At 40.3% G+C, this 20,226-nt stretch overlaps 1 protein-coding gene across 2 annotated transcripts in view; it reads right to left on the bottom strand.

Moving 5' to 3' along the window:
• The window catches only part of TMEM131 (transmembrane protein 131), a 91,962-nt gene extending 76,336 nt beyond the window's left edge, over positions 1-15,626 (bottom strand). For both annotated transcript variants that reach the window (XM_063392545.1, XM_063392546.1), the window contains exon 1: positions 15,348-15,626. In XM_063392545.1, the coding sequence (XP_063248615.1) occupies positions 15,348-15,513 (166 nt within the window). In that variant the 5' untranslated portion in view covers positions 15,514-15,626. The remainder of the gene's footprint in view (positions 1-15,347) is intronic.
• Between the last annotated feature and the right edge of the window lie 4,600 nt (positions 15,627-20,226).

Genomic DNA, 20,226 nt, shown 5'->3' with positions numbered 1-20,226 from the left:
ATAGCTATTAGTCAAACTTTAAATGTTCATGGACCAAAGAAGGAAAAGGATACATATTCATATCCGTGGATTTCAAGGCCAGAAGAATCACAGTCTCCTTTCCTCTTCACCTATGCTGAACAGAATACATTTTTCTGAGAGGTAACACAAATTCCTCTCAACAGAAAATCTCTATCCTTTCAAGCTCCTGCAAAAAGCAAATGTAACAGATTAATGAGAATCTGTAACAATTTCAGTCACTCTTGCTACTAGGATATTATATGATTTCAGGGTCAAATTTTTTCAGCTTCTAGCTTCTGTACTCTTGATTTCCTCTTTTCAGACAGTAGGTCACTAGTAACAAAAGTTTCATTTTCTGTATGTTTTCAATCTACAATCTTTAAAATGCAACTTCTTTGATTAAGTCAGCTTTTTTATAAAAAGCCCATAAAAGATACCAGAAAAAGATCATGAACCTAGTCTTACCACTTGCTCCAGAACAGCTTGTTCTACTGACAGCACTTTGCAAACTTTAAAAAACTCTTTAAAAATGGCAAAAGAAAACCCACCACCACAATCATAGCCCCCAAACCACAGCTTTCTGGAACAGTAAAAACACTTTATTAGTCATTATTACCAGCAGATTCCTAAATGTTTTCCCCTGCCCATTTCAACATCATCACAAGGCTTGATGGTAAACACCTAACATGACAAATTAAACCAACAGTAGCTGAATTCACTTAAATTCCTCAAAGCTTAAGCAGCATCTTTTCACAAGTTTATACACCTAATAGAAAATCTTGCTCAAACACATCCCTATTTTGATTGTCTCTTGTCCAAGCCTTTCACATTTGTGACTAAAACAAGAAAAATACAGACCTACAAACCATCAAATAACAAGAAAATTTTAAAATCCTACACATCTCCAAAGCACACAGGAACGTAATATCAAAATCACTTTAGCCAACACCAGTCTCTAAAGAGCTGTGGCTAAATTACACAAAACAGAATAAATTTGCATGTAATGTGAGAACAGTGAATATGCCAAGGCTCTTGGTGCACAATAAAAAAAACCCTCCATGGCTTACAGGTTATGAGGCCTACTCTGACTGAGACCTGATTTTTAAGGTAGCTATGCACACTTACCTTTCCTTTAGCCACTGTTAATTTCTTCATTTTATACAGGAAAGTATATTCTGGCATATATACTTAGAAAAACACTATTCTGAAAAACAACTTAGCTCTGGAACAGCCAGGCAGTAGCAGTGCATTGATTTATTTTTACGTTAATTTTCTTTATTATCTAATGATCTCTTATATGCTTGCAAGAACTGTTTTCTTTCCTAACTCTTGTCTAAACCAGTTTTCTTTCTATAAACTGGATTTATACAAACCTGTATCATCTAGTCTATGAATTCTCTCCCAATTCTAAAAATAGTGTCCTATCTTACCAAAATAGGGAATAGTCAATTATCTAAATAATTACTAATTTACATTAACGGGTTTTTTTAAAGTCCAGTTTCTAACCCTTTGTCTTAATGACTAAGCTCACTTCAAGGTACCTATAACCACATGAGCCAATTACAATGTGCTAAATGCCACTCACTTCTGTCTACGTAATTGTAATTGCTACATTTGTATCACTACTGGTTAAAGTGCAGAACTGAACTTGGACAAGTTCTTTTTAAAGCTTTGACTATGAATTAACTGCTTATGCACAGTCACACAATTTCAATCATCCTGAACACTGGAAAACTGAGCAGCATGGGGAATACAGGCAGGAGGATACAGAACAAAAAACCCCCCAAACATTATGGATGAAAAATTACACTGTAAAAACAAAATACCATAAAGATAAGGGAAACCAGTATTATTATACTGTAATGCAAGCAACCATTTTAATCAGCTTCAGGACTACAGAAGTCAAGAAATATGTCCCAGTTAAGTGTTCAACGCAACAAATCTGTTTAAAAAAGGCCTGTTCTCCAAGATGGACAAGTCAGTGTAACTACCAGCCTGGATTTCTGCCTACATCCCAACAGGTGACTGTTCACTGGAAATGTAAAAGGTCATTCTCTTATGAGACAGCTAATGTCAGGCAAGTGAGAATCACCAGCCAGCAGGCTTGCTTTTCCAGCTAAATCCTCTTGCACTTACCTAGGCAATTTGCCTATTTATTTTTCAGTACTCCACAGCAAAAAGAAATTAACAATTTTTCCAACAGACCTCAGGAAGAGCCATCACCACAAAAAAAATACACACAATGCACAATCACATGTACAAATGGCACACTTTGAAGTCTTTTTACACAGAAACATACTTAACTCTTTCTTCATTATTAAAACCTCTAATGATCATCCCTCAAAAAGTCAACTGGCCAAATTTGTATTTTCTGTTTATATATTAGATTTGAAACAGAACCGTCCCTAGATAATGTGCTTTAATCATTGTGTGAAGTGAAAAAGCAATACATTAAGCTAAATAACAAAAAAGACAGAATCTTCATCAAAACCCTCATTTTGTACTACTGATTAAAAAAAATTTCTGACTTTACACAATGCATACTCGAGTAAGTTCATATGCACCAACCTATGCCCAAGTTAATACAAGCTAAAGAGAGACAGCAGATCACTTGCACTGCAATACCTGAGCACACTGGTGACTACTTCACAGTGGAGGGGAAAAGTCAAATGATTTCTACTTTACTGCACACAACAGCACAAATTGAGCATATCACTGACACCCAACTAAGTCTGTATACAATCCTTCACTAACTTTCTTCTGTGCCATTTCTGCCTTCAGATAAAAGACAAACTTCTTTACCCAGCAAGGCCCCTCCCTAGAAAGAAGAGGTGTCACATTGCACTCATTCACTCCTCTCTTTTCCCCTTAGTTAAGACTGATGCAGATTTTTAGGAATTCAGTCACCAATTCAGTTCTTAAAGCTAGCCATGAAACAGAAAGTGACGGTATGATTCTGGTTCAGAACACAGACTCCAGACAAACAATGAAGCTACTGCTTAAACTGAGAAAGGAAGAAAGTGAGTCTCCGCCCTGAAGCCACTGCTCACACATCTGGCTCACATTTGCTTCACGCTTCAGTAGACAGTGCAACTGCTTAAAGGTTTATTTTGCAGTTAACACTGATTAGATGTGTTCTGTGATAGATACATCCTTGCAAAAAACTATACAAACATATATAGAAACAGAAAAGCTCACTGAAAGTAACATGCATTACACCTAACAATGTTTTTATTTATTTTCTTAACAAAATTACATTAGAAGATTTCAGATTGATACACACAAACTCCCCACATTTTATTCATATACCTTTATTCTTAGATGCTTATTCAGTATTCAGTCTCTATTTCTGCCTTACAGAAATGAGCATTTCCATCCACTTCAACTAAAGCAATTTTTACTTTCATCTACCTTTTTAATGAGTTTATTAAAAAATTAGTTTAAAAATTATCTGATATTGGCCAAAACAGTGGATTTCAGGTGGTAGCAATAAAGGCCATAAAACTTCACTTGGAAAAAAACATCAAAATACTACTTTGAAAGCTGCCAGATGTTTTAAGTTGGTGCTTTACTTTTAAACTTTTCAAAAATTTCCTTTGCTTCTCCTAAGATATGTATTTCCTGGCTCCAAAATGCTTCTTAGGAAATAATATACAATTCCATTCACAGGAGGGTATGAATGAGGAAATTTACTTTAAATTTTTTTAAAAAAAAATTAAATGAAAAGAAGAAATAATTCTCTCAGCAGAAAAAAAAATTAGTGCATGCTACTTTTAAGCCAAAGAGAACAATACTCCTGGCACTCATAGAAACATCTCAGAAATAATTTAAAGAGAGTAAAAAAATTGAAAAGGAAGCTAAAGAGAAAACAAACATCTGCAAGTAGCATCCATACAAAATGTGGCTCTCTATTCTTTCCAGTGATGGCAATTTTAAAATTTCAATATGTTAAATTGAATTATACTCCTATACATGTATTGTTATTGAACATGTACAGACAAAGTTATTTGGAACTACCCTCAAAAACAAGACAAGTTGTCCTGCAATGAGAGGGGAAAAACAACAGCCCTCCAAGCTACTCTTCAGGATTTATCTCAATTTTTCAAGTTTTAGATCAGAAACTTTTCACTGTAGCAGTTTTACTACTCATGTAGTACTGAAAACTGATGTGAGAAAAGGTAACATGTACATAATGAAACTCTAATCTTTTTAGCGTATAGAAACATTCAATATGTAGCTTGCCAGAAACAGCAGTCACTTCATGGCTTCTGGAGCCTCAGGAGAACAATGTACTAAATGACAATAAATTCAGCTATTACCATTAACATCAGTCTTCCAAACTTAGACTCTTATGAAATGAACCACTGAACAGATCCCCACTTACTCAAAAAAATAGGTTGTGTTGGCACAGTGGAAAGAGCTACCTAAAAGGTACCTCCAGGATTATTAATGACTTTAATAAACACCGAGAGAGATCAAGCATTGTTCTCCACACCACAGAAAAGAGGAAGGAAGATGCAATTTTCAGAGTTTCCAAAAAACCCTCCACAGAACAGGAAGGTGACAGAGCCAGGCAAATATCTCCCGACATCTAAATGGCAATGTGAATGCAATCAAGTAAGAGCTACAGCTTATGCTCTGTGAACACTGCTCAGTTTTCCATCCTTACTCCTACCTTGCTGCCTGCTACAGAGGATGCTCTCTATCACTCATGGCACAGAAACAGTAGTCTACTAAGTGAGAGTTCTGCTCTCTTCCCTGCTCTGATTTTGCCTCCCTCACCTTTTTTCTTGGTCAGTTATCAGTGTGGAACTGTATGAATTTTTAGAACAACAAGGGTACACGAAGACCACAATTGTTTAGATTTTGTTGAGTAACAGTTGCCACTTGGTTAATACCAAGTTACTGGAGCGAACTATCATTGGGAGGGAGCAGCACAGTATCTCTGCCCCTCCTGTGCTCTCTTGGCAACACTCAAGGATCCACTGGAAACAACTATTAAGCCTGACTACAAGTTAAAAAGTGGCGAGATAATGCTTGTTCAGCTACCACACAAAGGTTATAAATACAACAATCCAAGGCCAGGAAAAGGTAGAAAAGTCCTGATGTTAAAGTCATAGTGTTAATGATGTGGCAGTAACACTACTTATTGATTGCTGAGCACAGCAGTCTGTTGACTTGCCACGAGGGAACACAGAGCAGCAGGAAAAAGCTGGCTGGAAGGTCTGATAAAACCAGAGGAGAAAAGGGTGGAGAAGAACGGGTGAAAGTTCTGAAAAAAAATAAAATACAGAGCAAAACAGTGAAACCAAACAGGTTAATTTCAGTTTGGGGGTAACACTCCAAAAATATTAATAAGAAATGAAAACTGCAAGTAGGCTTAGGGAAATGAAATGCTTGCAGAAATGCAATTTAGCTACCTAGAATACCTTGGAAGCAGTTACTCCACAGAGGTAAATAAACAATCTCTTCTGGTCAGACTCTTTTACAAACAGCTGTGATGATCTAAGTTGACACCTGGTGCAACACAGATCATGATTTCATCCAATAATTCCAAACCCTTAGGCTTAGAGACAGAATATGTTATGGAGAGACATCTAAGTCTACTTTGAAGATTGCAACAACAACCACTCACTAAGATGCCCCCCAAGACAAGACTTCACTCAAAAAATATCTCTCATTTCTACTTTGATCTGCCTAGCACTCAGTCTCAACCTAAACAGGCACCCCTTTGCTAAATTCAACTTTAGAGAGGTTTTTTTCACTAAACTGGTATTTTTGAAGCACAATTAATTAAATAACGCTAAATAAATAGACTTTTTCAGTCTCTGAGATCCTTAGTCTAGTCTTTTGCCCTAGAGAAATTTCGTTTAATCAAAGGAAGAATTCACTGCACTCATCAAGTACTGAAACTCTGATCAAATTTTCCCCGATGAACTGGAAGTTCATTTCAGTCTTTTCTCCATCAGATAATGTTATTCAGTAGTACTGACTGGCAGTGACTTCACCTGTGAAGATTCAGACTGTCAATGACAACCATCTCTCCTTCAGCATCAAATAAATCATGTTTCTCCCAAAACCAGGAATTTATTAATCTTTTGAATATTTTGGAAGATACAGGTCAGCCAAAGCTACTCGGGCACATCATGATCTAGTTAAGCTACACAGAAGGCAATCGACAAGGTGTATGATAATATAAAAGTAGCTGCATCATAATACAGAAGTTACACACACTTTCCTTATCTTCTTATACTTAGGAGAGGCAACTTAGAGGGCAAGAGTAGCCTCAGTGCTTCCTGAGGCTCAACAATGATAAACACACTAAACAATGATAATTTCTGGTACCTCTAAACTGCCTGTTGCTGGCTCCACAGATTAAAGTTACACATAGGTTCAGAACACCAAAGCAAACACAGAAGGATATGGCTTCTAGTGAGGACCAAGTACTTCATGTCCTCCACTGCAAGAAAGGAATAGTCAAAAGCTTTACAACATTAACTATCCAAATCTCTCAGCATTTCCTCAGACATATAAGCTGCACAGGTTAAGTATTACTTTAATACGTCTTGTATATTAACATGTAAACCACAACTGAATGTATTGTTATATAGCCAGCAGCTGGCAAAGATGAAAACTAATAGCTGTATTATGCTTCACATGCATGGGACACAAATATTCCTTTTGAAACAATTTTTTCAAGAGAAAGAACAAAAACATGGGAACAAATAAAGCCTATGTGATCCATGATTACAGAACGGTTGACAAGGTCTTTTTTTTATCTGTGATCACACTTTTTTAGTGATCCAGCAACTATTTAAGCTTCCTGGTACAATTACAACTCTGCTTCTATCAAAATTATCTCTAAATTACTATTACCATAGCACTGGCTTCACCACAGTTACATGAAAAGTCAGTCTTCTGCATCAGCTGCAATAAAACTATTGCAAGCTCCAACTAAGTTTTAAGATCACAGGGGAGACACAAAATACTGAGACAGGGAAACTGAGGGTGGAATGGACCTTAAGACTGTCATCCAGCTCAGCCTTCTGCAGAAGTGCAGTGAATGCTGAATTTGGATGATGTTGCTTTAGGTTGTCATTTAGTTGGGCCTTGAAAACCTCCAAAGTCAGAGATTCCACAACCTGTCTAGAGAACCTGTTTCAATGCCTGACCATGCCCACGGTGAAATACAGACTCCTTATGTCACGGCAGACGATCATAGCCATCCTGACTGGAGGGCCGTGACAGCTGGGGGAGCCAGCGATCCCTGCAGGAGCCAGGCCGAGCAGACCCACGCCTGTGCGGGCTGCGTGTCTTGGCTGGCCGGCAGTGCTGCACGTACCCCGCGGCTGCAGGGGGAGCCCCGCCTGCCCTCTCAAGCAGAGAAGCTGCAGCCAACTCCACCAGAGATTATGCCACCTGGGTGGCCTTGCTTCATCTGGAAGTGCAGATCAAGTTCCCATGTGAGCATCCTTTCTACCTGACAGCAAAAATTATGAATAGAGTTGTCTTCTTGCAAGAAAATCTGGCAACAGAGCCACAATAGGGTAACCATTCTATGGACAGGGTCTGCAGAGTGTGTTGAACATGGACTCTTCGAAGATCTGTTTGGTGCTGAACAATTCAGGGTTCCCAGCATCAAAAGAGATCCAAGATTATCTATATATTTTCTCTTCACATGGTTACATTTAATAAATAGAATTTTCAATGCTATTTTATAGTGTCCAAGTGCCTTTCTTACTCAGATCATCACAGAGCAGCATCTCCCAGCACAAAACAAAACTTTCCCTGTTTCACTTTATGGTCACTGTCTCAGGCTCCAGCCATGCATCTCTGTGAAGAGTTTCATCCATAAACTACTTTGATATTTGCATGCTGCCACAAGATCCCTCAGCCTCCATTCATAGGTCATGCACATACTGACCATTCTTGCAGACTTCCAGTGGGATTGCAGAGAACAAAACTGGACACAGTGGTTTAGGTGTGGTCTATTAAGTGCTGAGTAAACAGAAATAATCACTTTGTTCAGCCCAGTGGCTACGCTCCTGTATGTTGCCAGGGTACATTGCTGACTCATGGATAGCACTTCCAGGTTGTATTCCCTGCAGGTGATTATTATGTCCCATATAAAGGGCTTTCCATTTGTCCTTTTTGGATTTCCTGAAGGTCCAGTCAGCTCATTGTTCTGTGGTGCTTAGATCTCTCCAAAATGCAGACTTGCCCATGAGCATTGGCACATTTCAACTCCAGATCAGTGACAAAGATACAAAGCAGGACAGGTCCCAGAACAGAGCCAGGAAGAGCTCCTTGTAGCCAGCCTCTGAGGCAGAGCATGAACCACTGCTGGGAATAAACCAAAACCACACACCTGGCAGTTTATCTAGTTACCCAATAGTTTTTATCATTATCTACAAATTCCACCTGTAATATTTGTACAGTATTTTGGTATAAATCACTGATTCACTTAGACAATTTCTGTGTTTCTAGATGATTTCATATTTATTTGCAAGCTTCAGATAACCAGTCTTTAAATTCATTTAACATATTATGACACTTATTAGGAAATGTTACAAACTACTTGGTACCACACTTGTCTACAACTTTGTCTCCTATCACCACTTCCTCAAATAGTGATTTAATCTGTTTAACACCATGTTAAACATTAGCTGTGCCTTCTCACTTAAACAACTTTAAAAAACCTAACCCTATAACCAAGGGTTGCCTGGGATTTTTCTAGTTTAAGTAACTTTAACACGTTCACGCACATCCTATTACACTGAATATAGTCCAACATAAATCTAGGTGTTCAACTGAAAAAAACCCTCAGATAACGCTTAAGACATTGCGAAGACAAACTGCTTTATGAATAACAGGTAATGGAACCATTTATAAGATAACTTAAAAAGAAGTAAGCATGTTGCATTAGTCAGCCGAACAGTTCTATTACATAACATTTTGTAGCTTCATAGAGTACACAGATAGAAGGAGCTGTTACGTGTGTAGTTTCATTTCCTGTACAGTTCATTCCACTAAATTTCACTCAGATATCTCTAAAACCAGTTTGATAAGGACAGCAAAACTCCTGTTCTCAGATGGTTCTCTGCTGCTAGCTATGCTAGGCAGTAGGAGGAGAGGTATTAAAAATGCATCCATGATAGTCTTAAAGAGAAGATTAATCTGGTAACTGTAGCAGGAAAATCTCAAACTAGTGAAACACCTCCGTTTTTTCCTACTTTTAAGAGATTGGAATTACATGGCAATCCTCCAGCTCTTAACTATTTCCACATTACATCCAAAGTTTTCAAAAAGAGAGAGAGAGAGAGAGAGAGAGAGACATGATCCTGGTTTAGTCCCTTTAATATTTGAAAGCAAAAGTTATCCAAGGCTACTAATGAGAAAATGTTAAAACCATATTTCAAAAATGTTAAATGCAAATGCTCCATCACATCTTTGCTGTAGTCAATAAATCATTAATTATTCCGTAAGTACAGCTGAGGAAACAGAAATACACAACAATCCTCCATCCCATTAAAATTTTAACTGCTGCCTCTAACAAATCTGTATCTGACACAAGTTCATTCTTTGCTTGTATTTATGACTAGAAAAATAAACTGGAAGTATTTAGCTTTAATGGTCACTGGTTCCTTTGGTTTCTCCCTATGCAAGAAGAAATGTTGCATCCTCTGTGTTGGTATAAATAATAAAAAAATGTTGAAATACTAACATGAATTTTTTGAAAAACAGGAATTATTTTAAAAATAACTTTAGTTCAAACTCCAGTTCAAACTCCCACAACATGAATGGATCAAATCAGTTGCTTCCATTGTAGGGATCCATTGTGCTCAACTTTTGGAACTATAGGATAACGCAGGCTGGAAGTGACCCCGGAGGCTCCACCCTAGTCACCTGATCAGAGAATATCTAGTTAGAGGAGGCTGCTCAAGGTATTACTCAGTCCAGTTCCAAGTATCCCCACTTACAACTATGAGGAGTAGACATTAAATTCACTGCTGCCTTTTAGAGAAAAAAAAAGGCACTTTCTTGAGCTCCTATTAAGTTCATACTATAGACTGACAAAGTCAGGGTGCTACACTGGACAGAAAGTACAAGCAAGAGAAATAAAAGACATCATTACAGACTTCTTGCCGAACCCACAAACACAGGAACAAACCAAACTGGTTCTAGCCTGTGCTTTGGTCACATAACTTTTACTGCTCGTTATGCATGAACCACAGCATCCACCACTTACTGTCAGACTCCCAGGTCATTTACCAAATTTACTGTTTAAAAAGATTCTTTGAACTTACAGACTCAGTAAATCACACTGTGGAACCATCACACGTATTGCTTTAAGCAGCATAAAACTGGGTAGGCTTTGAAATAAAGTGACTCACAGCAAACGTCCAAGCAAACAGCTGAAAATTTTAACATGCACAAATACATCCAAATGACTCAGAGCAATCCATATTGCAATCATTCAGAAAAAAATCACAACTGAAACCTTTAAATAATGCAAAGCCTATCAACTTCCGCACACTCTGGTGGAATTTCATCATATTAGGCGCTACACAAATCCACAGCAAGTTCCTTCAAGAGATGACAATCCAAGGTCCTGAACTGAGCACATCATCCTTCAATGGACTGCTCCAGGTCCATTGAGGGGATCCCAGTCTACTTCACACGTGCAATAGAACTGAACACCAGTAATGGAGAAAGAGGTGCAGGGAGGGAAGAGCACCCACTTTGAGAAGACATTGAAGGTCATGGAGAATAAAGGGTCTCATATTCCTGCCCACTGCAGTAAAATTTTTCCTTTATTTCAGTCCAAAGATTTCCCAAGCAAGTAAGAGACTATTCAATCCAAGCAAGTGGTCAATATTATTAATTCACAAGTGCAGAGACACAGTGCAAACCAAATCAGCTTTCCCACACTTAAGTTTCAAAACCACAGTGAGATAGCATGGTCAATTTTTATCCACTGTGTTTTCTCACATTCCTCGTGATTCTGATGTGCTACTTCAACTGCTGGAGTGTTTTCAGTTTGATTGAGGTCATTGTTTCTGAATCACACTTTGATTTAAGTTAGGGTCAAAACCCCAGCATAAAAGTAAACGCTAGCATGCTGTAGATTAGTTCTAACAGCAGGATGTGACAAACAGATGGCATATGTGAAGACACTTTTTATAATATTAAACATTTAAGCTTTCTCTCAATCATCTTCCAATATTAATCTACTTTTGATACTCCTGTGAAGTATTCTGGTTTGCTATTTTAGAAATCAGTAAAAAACAAAAAGGAAAAGTTATTTGTTTGAGATGAGAAAGAATGACAAAAATGGAAACAGAATTCCAACATATCAGTGCATTGCTCTGATGACAATATCTCACTTACACTCAGTAACTAACTTAGTTTCTAGGAAGCTAGAAGAGCTCACATCAAGCATGAGGGGGAAAAAAAGTCCTATTTTCACTGGTCTATCTGGTATCAAAATGTAGATGTTCAAATAGATTTTTTTCCCCAGATCCAGCACTAAGATGCAACTTTTCACAGTCAGCAATAGAACACAGCCTAAATATTAACCTTGCTCTACCTGCACCTATCTTGTGAGCAGATGTGTAGGTAAGAGAATCAAAGTAGTGTCAACAGGCTTTCAGACAGCTGGCCAAATAAAAGGTGTTTTTAAAAAATAAAGTGAAGATTTTCTAGAAATATATAAATAAGGAAACAAACACAAAACAGTTCAGGTAAAAAAGCATCCTCATGTCAGACATTTATTTTCAAAACACTTAAATTACCATGGGTTATGGTATTACTACGGCTTCCAGCGACCCAAAACCCAGAAGGCTATTTTGTGTATGTTGTGTGTCCTTCCCCCCAAAAACCACAAAACAAAACAAATCCCAAAACAAACCAAACACCAAACAAAAAGCACACCAATATAAACTGATAGTTGTACTCAATCTATGTGGCAATATAGAATGTGATAATCACACCAGGAAAGGATAAGCCTTACAGAAATCCTGAAAATCATAGATATTTGCCAAAAAAACTCTAAAGTTATTTTTTTGCCCCTCCTGAATAGCAAGAGGCTCTTTGAGACTGAAATTTTTTCCTGCCATGTCATTCTTTTGCAATGGTTCACAGATTTCCTAAGTGAAAAAAAACAAACATAAAATTTTACAACCTTCTCAGTCTTACTCATTCCTCAGCAATGGGCACCCATGAGGACCCAGCTAGGCACTAAAAAAGAGAAGTCACATATCAGTGTTTAGTCTGAAATGGATGTTTAAGGTTCTCTGGCTGGTTCATACACAGTCTTCTCTACTCTGCTATCTGTTCAGATACCAGATAACTCCCACAAATTCTATTTCTCTAGCACAGAGAGAGTGTACTGCAATGTCACAGCTCCTCAATACTTCAGTTTACAGCTAGAACACACAAACTATTTCAGTTTTGCTTCCTCCCTTTAGGCAAAGGTGTTTATGTTACATTTTCCCCCCTCAAACTCCTTAACTAAGACTGGGTACTGGAAAGAGTCATGTCTATCTAGAATACTCCAGCATCAATCTTCTTTCTACTTGTGACAGCTCCATCCATAAAGAACTGCTTGCTGGTCCTTCTCCACATGAAGCCAGCATAATCTTTTCTCCATCAGCTCCATCATTCCCCCAGTTTCTCCTCACGTATGTGCAAGGTAAGAGGAAAAGAGTATCCTTCACATTCCTTTTCCAGTTTCTTTTGTCATAATCTGATCTATTCTTCTCACACTATTCACCTTGCACTTGCTCCTTCAAATTTTTTCTGTAGCAGCTTCTCTGGAGTACATACTGCACTGTGTCTTACTACAGCCACCTTCAACTTGGCAGTGCTCAGGAGCAACAATGCACAACCTCAGCCCTATTCCCTCTCCACAGCTTCCTTCCTGCAGCTGTAGTGAAAAATGTATGCCCACATTTGGGAGATGGAAAGGATATTCCTAGCTACTCCCCTGCTTCCTGACTATTATTTTTAAACCGTGTCTTACTACGCTTAACTTGACACAACCTGGTAAAGCTAAAGCACTCAAGGACAGAGCCTGAACACCCTCCCCTCCTTTCTTCTCAACTACTGTTCCATTTCGGGCTCCCACCTTAGTCTAAAGGCCCACTGTCCAAAACGGTCCTTCCTCTTCTGTGCTCAGTCACTACCTCTTGCAGACTGGCACTTATATTGTAGCTTAAGATTAGTGGGACTAGATCTCACAAGTCCCTTTAATCTTTGTCTTGCTTTCAAACTATTGTTTGGCTTATATTTTTGTTGTTTTTTTTGTTTGTTTGTTTTTTTAATCCAGGGTTTAAACAGTCACTGCACTCAGCAAACGGAACACTGCAAGACAACGCTTTCCAACATGTGATCCACAAATGCAGATTGCCAGTGAATTCTGCTCAGGAGTCCATAAACAATAAATAACTAAGAAAAAATCTAAAACACCGAAGAAACACTTATTAATGACCTTAGATGTACCACTCTTAGACTACCCTAAGCAGCAGAACACTTGGCAAGAAAAGCAAATGTCAGAAATCTGAAGACTAAAAGAAATCTGTGTTCTATTTGAGAAACAAATTCACCTTTTCAAAATGACAGATGCATTGCTGGGATAAGTTTTAAGTAATAGACTGTATAAACAGAAGTAAACATTCTCAGTACAAACTATTCCATTTTCTTGAAGGGCTTCAACCGTATCTGTTCAAACTCTGTGAATCTAAAATTGCCTTTGTTTATTTAGGAATGCCAAGAAAGTCCCAAGAGAAAAAAAACTTAGTGTCTTCTTCACAAATGAACCAAACCAGACCATGGCCCCAGCTGTCACAACTTTTAGGGTATGAATCAATTCCATCATACCAGTAAATGACATCACTGACAAAGCTTATAAACACATATACCTTATTACCTGTGAAGGAATGCAGTCACAATCAGAGTTAAAAATAGAAATTTCTCAAGCATTTGAACTCTTTTAGTATCTCAAGACACTACATGCCACCCTGACAAACTTACACATTCTTATCTGTCTAAGGATATGGGATCATACTCACACCGTTTTCTAAATGTTTACATTCCCTGTAGACAAAGTCAAGGGAACAAGAGTGGCAGTGCAACAACTGATTTGGGATTTTTAATCACCTCAATATCAATATCCTCATATTTGTAAAAAGAAGCTATTAGGAAGTGACTGAAATTGAGCCCTTCTATAGAAAGGTGTATCTGCTTTTTTCTTTTTAATATATATACATGCATTATTAGGATGTATTTCTTCCCTCAAGTCTGGTCTAGGCACATTACTAGCACCTCCTTGCTAAGTTCCTATTCCATATCCTTTTTATTCTTACCCTTTTTTATTCTTACTCAGTTTCTTCCTGTCAGACCTCAATCTCCTCCCTCCTCCGGTGCAGCAACTTGCCTGGAAAGCAAATTCTCCCGTCCAGCCAAAGTAAATCTGTTTCACCTACTTTAGTAATACATTAGATTTACCTGCTGCTTTTTCATGCTACCACACAGCCATGCTTTCAAGTAGACTATGAGTCTGCACCTTGGAAATGCTTGAAAGCTGTTCTCAGCAACGCTACAGATTATGCTTAGGTGTTTCGCTCGGGGCTTTTTTTCCTTGCTAAACCACAATGAAAAGATTTCATGCCAAAATCACAGACACTACAAGTTAGAGAAAGTCAGACAGGGACTTTATAAAGTTTGGAGAAAATGCCATCAACCCCACAAAGGCTCCAGACACCTGTCAAAAGTTTGGGGAGGAAAAGGGGTGTTCTGCTGTCCCTTGGTGGAGAATCAAAATCCAATCCATGCAAAAGCGTGCATTTCTGCCCTTTCTCATGCAGCTTTGCCAGTCTGTTTGGCTTGGCTTGGTCTCCTGCTGGAAGCCTGCCGCAGGGAAACCAGCTCAACGCGAGAAAGCCTAGTATTTTATTTATTTATTTATTTCCCTTTCCCCTGTTTAAAGGGCAGCTCCAGCTACATCCCCGTCCCCACCGCTGTCAGGGAAGAGAAAGCCCCGCGAAACGTCAGCGCCACAGACAGAGGCACACACGGACACAGACACACACACCCGCACTCCGGCAGCCGCGGCGGCGGGGCGGGGGAGGCGGCGCCGCGGCCGCCCGCACGCCCAGGGCAGCGGGAGCCGGCGGGATGCGGGACAAGGGACAGCGACCCCGGGGCGCCTCTCCGGCCGCCCCCCCACCCCGCCGCCGCGGAGCGGGCGCGGGCCGCGGTCGCCAACGGCCCCACCGCCACCGAAGGGAGAGGAAGAGGAGCGGGGAGAAGGAGGACAAGAAAGGGAAGGGAAATCTGGGTCTCACCTTCCTTCTCGGCCCGGGCCGTGTGGAGGAGCAGCGCCAGCGCGAAGCGCAGCGCCGCGCCCCGCCAGACGGCCGCCCAGCCGCCGGCGCGGGGGAAGGGGCAGCTGCCGGGGGAGCAGCGGGGGCAGCGGGGGGAGCAGCGGGGGCAGCCGGGCGCCGCCGTCATCGCGCTACCGCTGCCGCCGCCGCCGCGGGTCCGCCGAGTGTCCGCGTCCGTCTCTGGCCGGGCCGCGGCGCGCGCGCGGAGGAGCTCGGGGAGGGGCGGGGCGGACACCCCCGCGAGCGCGCGCTGCGGCTCCTGACGCGCGTGTCACGGGCCGCCACGCCCCCTGGCGAGGCCACGCCCCCACCGGCGGGGGCGGAGGGCAGGTGCCATTTTAAGTGCGGGCAGGGCGGCCCTTCGCTCACCCCGCCTGCTCTGGCCCCGGGGTTGGAGACTAGGTTGCTTTGGTTTAATTTTTTTTTAATTATTATTTTTGCTTTTTAAAATGCGATTTTAGATCTTCTGTAAGCATTGGCTCTTGGTGGTGCGGTCACCCCGCCTTTAGCGCGCTGCTGTCCCGGCCTCCGGGCGGGCCGGGGGACGCTCTTGTTTCCCTGCCCAGGCGGTCGGGGCTTCTCCCAGCCGCGTCCAAGATGGCGGCGGGGGCAGGTCCTTCTGTGCGCGGCGCCTCGCGGCCTCACTGGAGAGATCGGGGTGTTTCTCTCCAGTGTTCCTGTCCTTTTTCTGTGTCTTATCTTCCCACTTGGAGGCCCAGCGTGCTGTGCAGCAGGGGTGTCGATAGCTTCACCCTGAGGGAATCCCCCCACCTCAGCTGCTGGGCCGGGCCGGTCCTATGGGCACAGCAGCCTCGGCCGCACAGAAGCGGAGGACTGGGAGGTTTTGCATACCTCAGGCGCGGAGAGACCTTGTCCTGGAGCTAGGGCGTGACGCCACGCGTCTGCCACTCTTGAGGGAAGACATGGACCTATCACTGTCAGTGCGGGTGACTGGCGTGGCCGTAAGGCCTTTGGGAACGCATGGAGTGAATTTGCAGTGGGGGAGAAGGCGCATTGTTGTACCTGTGAGGTTGGTGTCTGTCGAGTGGAGGTTACTCGGGAAATGGGTCTGTGGAATCAGTGCTGATAGAAGCTGTGATACCGGGTGTGCCATGTGGCAATGCTCCCAGTAAGAGATGTGAACTGGGTGTCATCTATCCAGGACGAATAGTCTCGAAGTCACCTTGGATAAAGTGTCGGAAGAGAAAGTCTGTAGTAACACACAGTCTTCAGTGAACACACTGAAGAGCTACCTTAGCTTTTTAGAATAAAAACCTATATGCACCCACGTGCCGTTCTCAGCTGCTTGTTTCACCACCTGATCACCACGTCACACTGGGTTTGAAGTGGTTGAACACTTCATTGAGTTTCATCTGTCACAACAGCATAACAGACCTTGGTAATGTAATAGAGCCAGAGTCTCTAAGGGACTGACTAACAGCCTAACTAAAAATAGTAACGTTTGTTATGGCTCTTACACAGTTGTAACATACACTGTTCTTTATTGTTAGAACTCCCTAAAGACACCTTGAAAGTCTGGATGTAGTTGTTTTGCTGAACTACGGCCACGGCATCAACTAAGTTTACTTTCAAGGGAGAAAGGGAATGTTAGAAGCACTAGGTCGAAACATTTCCCAGCAGTAGTGATCATTTCCAGAATACACGTGAGGAGGAACCAAAGGCTTCTGTGTAATTACTAATCTTTCAAAGTTGCATAGTCTTTTGACTACTGCATTGAAAATGGGTTCATACAAATCAGTGATTTATGAGCATGAGTCTCTATTCATATTTCTCAGAACCACCCAAACCACAGTAAATATAAAGCTTGATCACTGCTGTGAGCAGAAGCCCACATGTTGACTTCTGTGGGGATTAGGTATGCACATCAAAGAGCATAATGAAACCTAAGAACTCAGAAAGATAAAAAGCAGTTAGTGATGCTTTCTTTTTACAGTGGACCCTGTAGAATTTTGATTTTATGTTCCTAACTGGGCTTCTGCTGTACGCGCATTACTCTTCTGGAAAAAAAAAGTCAGCTGTTCTCTATTTCTTGTATTTCAAATTCAGTATTTCCCAACCAAGCAGTCAGACTTTCTTGTAATTCATGCTGTAGAGCATCCTACCCACAAAAATGAATGGGAACTCTTAACAAAACTAAGATGTAAGCATGGCAAAATCTGCCTTGGAGTAAAAATGGAAATGCCAACTGTGCTATTAAAAAAGAAAAAAGGCCATGATATAAATGAGGAAAGAACATGAGTCCTACTGTTATCGTATCTATGCATCTTCAACCTTTCAGCATTAAAATATGGGCAGTTTTTATTTGTTCTAAACACAGAATGTCTTTTGAAAAAGATAATATGAGTAGAAAACAAACAGCTCACAGTAACAGCTCACATATTCTCCCTTTCATCTTTGTCCAGAACTCCCACTGTTTTCTGTGTATGGAGAACCAGTACAATATGGTCTAATGTCTGTAAATGATAAAGCAAAAAAGCATTCCATTATTTTATTTCTGCTTTAATCTGCGTTATATTATTTCATACATATTTGAGACTCTTTCCCAAGTTACTTCATTTATACATGCAGTGCATATAAATATCCACATTTGGATACTGCAGTGTTCCTTGAGCATGTTGAATAGTTTAAAAAACAATTTCTATACTAGAAAAAAAGCTGATTGTCATAAACTATGACAAGACATAGAACATAGTTCTTATGGAAGTGTATTTGTGTTCATAAACAGAAATTACGTAAATAGACACTAAAGTTCAACAGCTGACTCATCAGGAATGCCCTGTACTACAGGAGAATACATCAGAAAGACTTTGAAATGGAGAGCTGTACTCTGATTCCTGCAGCCATTGTCAGGTTTGCTAGCATGACTGCTAGAAGAGAGTAAAGTAAAGTCAACACCAGAAGAGTGTGGTTGTCGGTCACCCTCAGTGAAAAGTTGAACACCTAAAGACTGCTACATTTACTGTGGTAGTTTAAAGTATTCCTCCTAAGCATATCAAAGTGTTGGCATTCAATTATTATGTAAGATACCTTTGTTGATAGTTTATAGTCTTTTTTTTTCTTTTTTCTTTCCTAGGCAAAGAACCAGATATGCTAAAATACAGATGTGTGGTTTCTGCTGCCTTGACATGTCAGTAGAAATTTCTGGGAGAGTGTCAGTCTGGTTAGTTAGAAGCTGTAACCTTTTCAAGTGCTGTTACTCACTAGAGATTATCTGCCTGACAGACTACAAAAGCAATAACCCATTGTTTGAACCACCTTGTCTCTCCTGCAGGGAATTACCTCTTCTGTGGGACATGGCTCAAATCCAAGTGATATTGCACTCAAATAAATGAGAAATTTTTGTCGGGTCAATTTCTCAGGATCCAGGAGCACATGAACTCTCTTAAGTCAACACTGAGATTTCTATCATGAATGTACCTTAGGTTACTTTCTTTTTGCTTTTAGAAAATGTACATTGTTAACTGGTAGAAGGTAAGCTAAGCTAAGGAAGAAATGGGGATAGAAGAGGCTGTTGTGTGATCAAATCAACTCTTCTGCTAGTACAGACTTACTCCTAGTAGCTTGTTTATTAGTATTTTTCAAATTATTTTTGAATAACTCAAAAATTCCTCTGAAATTTTTGCACAGGCTCTGCTCTTCACTGCCAACAAGATTTTCTGATATTTAGTCTTTCCCCACCTCTTTTCATTTATTCCTACTTATTCCCATATGTATAAGCCCAAGTATTTCCTTTCCATCCTTAAGGTTTGCACTACTTAAACATTTGCTGGCTTGAGACATGCCTCCATCTACCTCTGCTTTAACAAAACTGAATGTATTAAGCTCTTTTAACCTTTCTCTATAAAACCACTCTTCCAGATAATGCTTGTTGCTATTCCTCGAATTGCTTCATTCGTCTTGATGTTTTGATGGGTGACGGAGAAACAATGCACATACCACTATCGAGTCTGCTAGGGAAAAGTTGTCCTTTTGGAAATGTTTCAATAATCTTGAGCTGCCCAAATGACTTTGCATCAATTTGGTGCTCTCCGTCACTTGGCCATGTTTTTGAGCACCCTAAAGCAGGGTTTACTAGCCAGTGGATCTGTGGTGTGTCTTTTACTTACCAATATTGGACCTGTGTGCTGAAGGCAGCCCTGCATTGAGGACCAGTGGCTTGGGACTCCCCCACTGCTTTATTTTCCATGCCAGCTCGAGTCATTGGAGGGCTTTGTTTCCAACACTTTGTTTCCAGCGTTGGTGGTGTTGTGAAACTTGTGCATGACGAAAACAGAGGAGATATGATATATTGGGATTTTAATATTCAAGATTGTCTACAAGATTTATTTTCAGTGAACCCTTGTTACTTTTTACTCAATGATTTTATTTTCTAGATAAAAAGTGGTAAATTGGGGGGGTGTTATTATTTGTTCTTCTTGTACTTCGATTTTCTGTTTGCTTAATCACTCATATGATTTATTATGAAAGCACCTAAATTAAAATCCAAGATATGACATATGATTTTTGTTAACGCCATTAGAAAAAAAATATCCCTAATTTCTCTAAGAATTTTACATTTTAGGAAATAAATGTAATGATCCAGAAGTTACTTTCTTGGAGAAAGGGATTATGACCTTTTGATTTGGCTCATAATCTGATACACACTTGCCCAATGAGAGCCCATTTTCAGCTTTGCCCTGATAAAAGCCATGACTCTGATTTTAGTTTGCCACATCTCTCTAAGAAGAGAACAATAAATAAAAGATGCGGTATTTTGCTGGCAGTAGTGTTAGCTGTAATATCCCTGTTGTGAACTAGGATATGATCTGTTGCTGTGGAT

Source organism: Prinia subflava, chromosome 3, assembly GCF_021018805.1.
Source record: "Prinia subflava isolate CZ2003 ecotype Zambia chromosome 3, Cam_Psub_1.2, whole genome shotgun sequence".
Taxonomy (NCBI): domain Eukaryota; kingdom Metazoa; phylum Chordata; class Aves; order Passeriformes; family Cisticolidae; genus Prinia; species Prinia subflava.
This window is presented reverse-complemented; position numbering and strand designations above follow the sequence as displayed.